The 8,806-nt window shown below is 42.1% G+C and overlaps 1 protein-coding gene across 1 annotated transcript in view; it reads right to left on the minus strand.

Moving 5' to 3' along the window:
- INTS4 (integrator complex subunit 4) overlaps positions 1 to 8,806 on the minus strand; it is a 112,912-nt gene that overhangs the window by 16,836 nt on the left and 87,270 nt on the right. Inside the window, exons 16-17 of the mRNA XM_017893532.1 lie at positions 6,274 to 6,354; positions 4,314 to 4,444 (exon numbers count right to left, since the gene is read on the minus strand). Coding sequence (XP_017749021.1) covers positions 4,314 to 4,444; positions 6,274 to 6,354 — 212 coding nt within the window. The remainder of the gene's footprint in view (positions 1 to 4,313; positions 4,445 to 6,273; positions 6,355 to 8,806) is intronic.

Raw genomic sequence — 8,806 nt, forward strand, 5'->3', positions numbered from 1 at the left:
CGGGGTTTCACCGTATTAGCCAGGATGGTCTTGATCTCCTGACCTTGTGATCCGCCCGTCTCGGCCTCCCAAAGTGCTGGGATTACAGGCTTTTGTCACCGCGCCCGGCCTATTGTTATTATTTTTAAGAGATAGGGTCTTGTTCTGTTGCCCAAGTTGGAGTGCAATGGCATGATCATGGCTCATTGCAGCCTGGAACTCCTGGGCTAAAGGGATCCTCCCAACTCAGCCTCTCAAGTAAATAGGACCACAGGATGCACACCACCCATGTCCAGCTAATTTTTCATTTTCATTTTTTAGAGACAGGGTCTCACTATGTTGCTTAGGCTGGGGTCAAACTCCTGGCTGGGCTCAAGCCATCCTCCTGCTTTGGCCTCCTAAAGTCTGGGATTATAGGCATGAGCCAGTGCATCTAGCCCAAATTGTTATTATTATTTAGACCTTAACTGGCCTAAATTATTATTATTATTTTTTGAGATGGCGTCTCTATCGCCCAGGCTGGAGTGCAGTGCCACGATCTCGGCCCACTGCAACCTCCGCCTCCTGGGTTCAAGCAATTTTCTGCCTCAGCCTCCAGAGTAGCTGGGATTACAGGCACCCACCACCACGCCTGGCTAATTTTGTGTACTTTTAGTAGAGATGGGGTTTCACCATCGTGGCCAGGCTGGTCTTGAACTCCTGACCTCGTGATCCACCTGCCTCTGCCTCCCAAAGTGCTGGGATTACAGGCGTGAGCCACCATGCCCAGCTAACTGGCCCAAATTATTTAAGCAGTAAGAGACAAACAAAAGCATACTAAAATCTTCATCTTGATCTTAGATCATCTTGATCTCTTAGATCTCTTAGATCATCTTTTTTTTTTTGAGACAGAGTCTCGCTCTCTCGCCCGGGCTGGAGTACAGTGGCCGGATCTCAGCTCACTGCAAGCTCCGCCTCCCAGGTTTACACCATTCTCCTGCCTCAGCCTCCCGAGTAGCTGGGACTACAGGCGCCCGCCACCTCGCCCGGCCAGTTTTTTTGTATTTTTTAGTAGAGATGGGGTTTCACCGTGTTAGCCAGGATGGTCTCGATCTCCTGACCTCGTGATCCGCTCATCTCGGCCTCCCAAAGTGCTGGGATTACAGGCTTCAGCCACCGCGCCCGGCCTAGATCATCTTGATCTTAGAGAGGTGACCATAAATTGTTTAACTTTTTATGCTGATAAATGTTAAGTTCAGTATGTTCATTAAAAATATAAGTAATAACAGTATTACTAAAACTAATATTAGTTAACATGTATCAAGTATTTATAATGGACGTGACAGACACCATTTTAAAGACTTTGCCTGTAATAATCCAACCAGGGGCGGTGGCTCACACCTGTAATCCCAGCACTTTGTGAGACCAAGGCAGGTGGCTCACTTGAGGCTAAGAGTTTGAGACCAGCACGGCCAACATGGTGAAACCCCATCTCTCCCAAAAATACAAAAAATTAGCTGGGCGTGGTGATGCGTGCCTGTAGTCCCAGCTACTTGGGAGGCTGAGGCATGAGAGTTGCTTGGACCCGGGAGGCAGAGGTTGCAGTGAGTTGAGGTCACGCCACTGCACTCCAGCCTGGGTAACAGAGCAAGACTCTGTCTCATAAACAAATAAAATAAATAAATAAATACATGGTTTTGCATATAATAATTTCATAACCCTTACAATAACCCTGTGAGGAAGGGGTAAGTACTACTATAATCTCAATTTAACTTATGAGAACAAACTGAGGCCAAGAAGTGTTAAGTAACTTGTCCAAGGGTTACTTAGCTTGCAAATGGTAAAGTCAAGGTCTGAAGCCAAGCAGTGTGGTACCACAGCCCTCTTAACCAGTATGTTCTACTGCCTCTCACTTGAAGAGTTTAGAATTAGGGTGCATAATTTTCAAAACCCTGGAGGAAAAAAGAAAACAATCCAGCAAAACTCAGAAAGAAAAAAAAACAGCAGGAATGCATACAAATGAAAAATATAGGCTGGGTGCGGTGGCTCACGCCTGTAATCCTAGCACTTTGGGAGGCCAAGGCAGGTGGATCACCTGAGCTCAGGAGTTCGAGACTAGTCTGGCTAACATGGTGAAACCCTGTCTCTACTAAAAATACAAAAATTAGCTGGGCATGGTGTTGCACGCCTGTAATCCCAGCTACTTGGGAGGCTGAGGCAGGAGAATCGCTTGAACCCAGAAGGAGGAGCTGAGATCGGACTACTGCACTCCAGCCTGGGTGACAGAGCGAGACTTTATCTAAAAGAAGAAAAAAAGAAAAATATAAAATATTATAGCCTGAGTAAAGTCCTAAAAACATTAGTATCTTTATATAATGACATGACAAGATAAGTATATTATAATGTTGGGTGAAAGGAATAGGAGGCAGAACAGCAAAGAATGGTATGATCCCCTTTATGTTATTGTACACACCTTTATAATCTATGCTTGTATGGTTTGGGAAAATCTGGAAGTATACACATGAAATACTGGCAGTTGTTTTAGAAGTGGTAGATTACCAGGGAACTTTCACTTACCCTGTAATATTTTAATTTTTGTAACAATTATACATAAACTAAAAAAAACTTTTTTTTAAAAAAAGTATAGATGCCATCACACAAGCACCTTTGTTTTTTCAGCTGTAACTGGCACATAGTAGGGATTAAACGTTTGTTAAATGAATATATGATACCTTTTTTTTTTTTTTTATGACGGAGTCTCACTCTGTCGCCCAGGCTGGAGTATAGTGGTGTGATTTCAGTTCACTGCAACCTCCGCCTCCCGGGTTTAGAGATTCTCCTGCCTCAGCCTCCCGAGTAGCTGAGACTACTGGTGCGTGCCACCACGCCTGGCTAATTTTATGTATTTTTAGTAGAGACAGGGTATCACCATGTTAGCCAAGATGCTCTCTATGTCCTGACCTCGTGATCTGCCCACCTTGGCCTCCCAAAGTGCTGGGATTACAGGTGTGAGCCACCGCACCCGGCCATATATGAATATCTTTATGATTAAATGATTCTCTGACTTTATGAGGTCACTATCAAGATAAGTGAAAAAATAAAATATTTTATTTTTCAGGATGTCATTTCTGACCTAGTATATTTCTGTGTTTAAACATTCATATTTATATCTCTATGCCACTTTTCTTGTTGACACAGTGGCTTGACTGAGCGTCAAACATGTCTGTGAGCTGGCAATGAGTCACCTAAGTATTTTTTTGTATCAAATCTATGATGCCATTATTCTTAAGATGCACCTTTATTTTATGAAATAGTAAAAAACAAAAAACACTATGGGGACACCATCAAAATACCTGATTTCAGAGAAGTTACAATAATAAAAACTGTGTATCTTGGAATTAATGAAATGTGGCAATTCCAGTTATCTGAAAGTCTTACAGCTATAATTACACTGAGCTCTTATTACGTATCAAGTGCCATGCTAAGTATTTTTACATGTATTATCTCATTTATTCTTCATAGAAATGCCATGAGATAGATGCTATCTTCATTTTCATTTTGTACAGGGAAACAAGGTACAGAAAGGCTCATAACCAAACAACTAGTAAGTAGATAAAGCAAGATTTGAACGAAGTAGTCTGACTTCCCAGTACATCCTCTTAATTTATCCTTTCTGCTTGACAAAAAGCTTATTAGTCCCTTCAGAACAGAAAAATGGTCCTTGGCAATAAATTCTTTTTTTTTTTTTTTTTGAGGCAGAGTCTCGCTCTGTTGCCCGGACTGGAGTGCAGTGGCCAGATCTCAGCTCACTGCAAGCTCCGCCTCCCGGGTTTACGCCATTCTCCTGCCTCAGCCTCCCGAGTAGCTGGGACTACAGGCGCCCGCCACCTCGCCCGGCTAGTTTTTTTATATTTTAGTAGAGACGGGGTTTCACCGTGTTAGCCAGGATGGTCTCCATCTCCTGACCTCGTGATCCGCCCGTCTCGGCCTCCCAAAGTGCTGGGATTACAGGCTTGAGCCACCGCGCCCGGCCATAAATTCTTAAGGAAATCTATCAAGTAGGAGGATACAGAATGTCCTTATTGCCAGATAAAGTCCTGTGTTGTGCTATATGTAATGGAGAGTCACCAGAGGGTTTTTAGCAAGGGAGACACACAACTGGATTTCCAAGGGTCTAATGTGACCCAACAACAGAATCTGTAATACCTGAAAAAAAATGAATAGATCACACATTCCTTAGGTCGTCTTTCCTAAATCTCATTTTACTTATCATTAACTTTCGTGTAATGTCTGAATGCATTTGAAGTATCTTTGAAAGGAACATGCCACATATTTTGGCCAACCCCACATCTTACCCTCGTGTAGTTCGTGCTGTTACTATAAGCTGCAAAGCTTTGGCCTGCAGTCTCATGTGATGTATAATCACCACCTGCTTATTCTCCACACCACTGTACATAAACTCCATTTTGTAGGTCTCTTCCATAATCTATAAAGAAAAGATAATTAACAATCGATAAAAATATCATAGTCTTACTTGAGAGCAGCATAGAATTCTACTGTTAAATGACCTTAGGTAAAACTCTGAACTGAGATTTTACATCCCTATGCTTTTAAGTGTTGAAAGAAATTAGTATAGTATGCCTTGTGAAAAGAGAATAAATTATTTTGCCTATTTAAAAAGAAGACTGACCTGGTAATAAAATCATCTTAGTTGATGATGTGAAGATAAGAAAGCTTAATCACTAAGCAAACTGCAAAGCACTGAAAGCACCGCTTGTTACCCTAAACGAAGCCCACTCTGCTGTGGGAACAAATTAATATATATTATGTATGGAAACCCAATCCCCAGGAAGTCCTCAAGAATTAAGCATCAGGAACTATTAACCAGATGTTAGTTATCCTGACAGACTGTTCTATGGGCCTGGTCTGAGGGAGTTTGGGACAGAAATAAGTGCAAGAAAACATTGTCTATGACCCCAGATCAAGTCCACGATCTTGCTCGGTTCTATCCAAATAAGCTACTTTCATCAAAATGATGCTTCTCTTTCCTTTCTGTGCTTGCCTCCCAGTGAACACTATGGGGTCACAGAAATGACTCCAGATTCTCTTACAATTGGCAGTAAGACAAGTTAAATTACATGAGTGTCTCAATCCCTTTCTGTAAACAGGGAAGAAACAGTACCAATATCATGAAGTTTCAAATATCAAACAGAGCATGCAACGTGTTTATCACAGTATCTGGTAAACAGCAATGGTAATTCCTTTTCTCTTTTCCTTCCAAATTATTGCTCCCTGGTCCCATCCTTCCAATATGGCCCAATTATTAGGTTCTAGTCATTAAATTCTACTGCTCTACAACAGGCCACATACCAGGTCTGAGAGAGAGAGAGTCTGGATCAGACAAGAGTTCAGCACTGTAGCAGAAAATAGGTTCTGGGTATCAAAGGATCTGGTCTCAATTCCTGACTGTATTAGCTATAGCTCTATGAATTTAATCTTGCTGAGCCTTAACTGCCTCATCTCTAAAATAGACTTAATACTTATTCCTATCTAATGGGATTATTAGGAGGGTTAATTAGTTAATTAAGCTAATAGACTTGAAATCATTTGGTGAACTGTAATGTAACAATAACAGTCACCATCATTAGCTTCCTGCTGGGTCATTTACAGACTTCCTATCTGGAAGACTTGACCTGCAAGAGATCACCAAGTCTCAATACTTAGGTACAAAGGGGAACTGCTCAAAGCTAAAAAGAAATAAACTAGAGGCAAATAAAATTAAAGCCTACTTAATGAACTACCCAGATATGTAAGGACCTTTTAACGTTGAAGAGATGGTACAGGCTAAAGATATAAACAACCTTAATTGAGTTGGGCTACATTTTCAGATGAAAGATTCATGATAGTAAAGACAGGGTTTCACCATGTTGGCCAGGCTAGTCTCAAACTCCTAACCTTAAGTGATGCGCCCGTCTCAGCCTCCCAAAGTGCTGGGATTACAGGCGTGAGCCACCGCGCCTGGCCCAACTGCCACATTTTATAGAAGAGAAAAAATCCAGGGAATTTAAGTAACTTGCTCAATATCACTCAGCAAATCAGAGGAAGACCTGGGACTAGGACCCAGGTCCCCTGAGTCCAAAGTGAGTGCTGTGTCCCCTAGTTACGCTCCTTCTCATATCACTAACTTCTGTCCTAGCCTAAAATTAGGGAGGCCACACCAGAGGTAGAGAACTATAGGAAGGCCTCTGGCTCTGCCTTGGACTGGACAATTCCTGGCGAGAGACCTATTTGAAGGGAAGGTCTGAATAAGCTTACCTGTTTCGCTGCTGCTGAGGCCAAATCACTCTGCTTCAAATACAAAGGGGCAGCTACATTCCACAACTTTTCCTGCAAGGCCTACACAGACAAATCAGGAGGGAACAGAATACAGAGGTCACAAAGACTGGCATATCATTTGGGATTTACATTTTTGTTTTCCTTTGAAAGTCTACCATGAACAGGACTTCTCAATCTTATTCTTTTAATCCAATAAGCTGTATTTATTATGGAGAAAGATGAGACCAATGGTTTGGGCTAAATCATTTGATCCAATTCCTGGCCCGAAAGCTCTGTGTCCCAGATCAGTGCTTCTGGAAGCAGAGGACAGGAACCATGAAAGCTTCACCAGAATGCGCAGGCCAGCCAGCTTCCGGGCTCTAGGCACTCCTTGTTCCCAGAGCCACTGGACTAACCTAAGTCACCTAGATACTTCTTCCTTGACTGTGGTTCTTTTTTCTTTTCCCCTATGCTCATTATGTGATGAATGACACCTGCCCCCAACCACTTTACCAACATATTCAACTAGAAATCTAGCAGCTTTCCTAGATTTCTCTCTCTTTCAATCTTTCTACATTCAAAACCATCACTAAGAGCCACAATTTTACCTTCCATCTCTCTCCTCACCTATCCATCCACATGACCTCATCTCTTGCACAAACTTCTGTGACAGCCTCTTATTTTCTCAGTCCTTCTGAATTACAGATGTAATCAAATGATATTACAGAAAACCTAGACTGACACTGTCCAATAGAAATATAACATGAGCTATATATATGTAATTTTAAATATTCTTGTAGCCACAGTTTTTAAATTACAAAGATGTAAGTTAATTTTGAAGATACAAAGACTAAGTTAATTTTTTAAAAAAGTTTATTTAACCCAGTATATCCAAGATATTAACATTTCACCACGCAGTATTTTTTAAATTATTAATTAGACAGTTTACATTTTCTTTTCATACTAAGTCTAAGAAATCCAGTGTGTATTTTGCACTTAATAACACATCTCAGTTTGGACTAACAACTTTTCAACTGCTCAAGAGTCCCATGGATCTGGTGGCTATCAGATTAAATAGTGGTAGGTCTAAACTATAGATAAACTATAGGAATTTCTGGAATATTTACTTCTAATCATTTCTTGTATGCATGTTTTTTGATAGTTGTAGTCAGAAAGCAGAATTAAGTTTGGGAATTAGATCATAATCCCAAAACATGCAATCCCAAATGTTGAAATCCTGACATCCAAATTCTGGGGAAGTGATTAGTGTGTTTTGGGTTGTATGCAGGATAGCTGCATCATGTTAGCTGTATCATGTTAGGCACAACTATTACCTTGTTATTGTCTTTATTTGGAAATTAAGTATGGCTTAAGGAGATGCGTATGAGTGCCAAGCTGACAAGGGGTGGACTTGTGGACCTAATTTTAGGTATCAACTTGACTAGATTAAGGAATATCAGAAACCTGGTAAAACATTGTTTTGTTTTACACATTGAGGGTGTGTCTATGAGAGTGTTTCCAGAAGAGATTAGTGTATAAATCTGAGTGTATTAGGCGGAGACTACCTGCCCTCAATGTTGGCAGGCACCATCCAATCAGCCAGTGGCCAGGAGAGAACAAATACTAAAGACAAAATGGGCTGGGAGCGGTGGCTCATGCCTGTAATCTCAGTACTTTGGAAGGTGGAGGCAGGTGGATGACCTGAGGTCAGGAGTTAAGAGACCAGCCTGACCAACATGGCAAAACCCTGTCTCTACTAAAAATACAAAAATTAGCCAGGCGTGGTGGTGCATACCTGTAATCCCAGCTACTTGGGAGGCTGAGACAGGAGAACTGCTTGAACCCAGGAGGCAGAGGTTGCAGCAGTGAGCCGAGATCACACCACTGTATTCAGCCTGGGTGACAGGGTGAGACTCTGTCTCAAAAAAAAAAAAAAAGACAAAAGGGCAACATGGACTCTCTGGGTTCTGCTGCTTGGATATCAGAAATCTGACTCCATGAAACTGCATTATCACAATACTGACTTTGTGTATAAGCATTGAGTGTGTACATAAAATGTTGAAACTTCCTCGATAAATGAAGAGATATCCTTTTCGTACATCTGCATTTGTGAAAGATAAAATTTCTTGAGATCTCAGCTCTTTGGGTGACTGCATATGCAGTGGTGACCCAACAGTTTCTATCAATCTCGTCAAAAGACCTGAGGTTGCTGGGTACAGTATTTCATATGACCATAGTTAAAAACTGGGTATACGTGGCCGGGCGCGGTGGCTCAAGCCTGTAATCCCAGCACTCTGGGAGGCTGAGACGGGCGGATCACAAGGTCAGGAGATCGAGACCATCCTGGCTAATATGGTGAAACCCCGCCTCTACTAAATACAAAAAACTAGCTGGGTGAGGTGGCGGGCGCCTGTAGTCTCAGCCACTCGGGAGGCTGAGGCAGGAGAATGGCGTAAACCCGGGGGGCGGAGCTTGCAGTGAGCTGAGATCTGGCCACTACACTCCAGCCTGGGTGACAGAGCGAGACTCCCTC

This window comes from Rhinopithecus bieti, unplaced genomic scaffold (genome assembly GCF_001698545.2).
Source record: "Rhinopithecus bieti isolate Rb0 unplaced genomic scaffold, ASM169854v2 scaffold_23868, whole genome shotgun sequence".
Taxonomy (NCBI): Eukaryota; Metazoa; Chordata; class Mammalia; order Primates; family Cercopithecidae; genus Rhinopithecus; species Rhinopithecus bieti.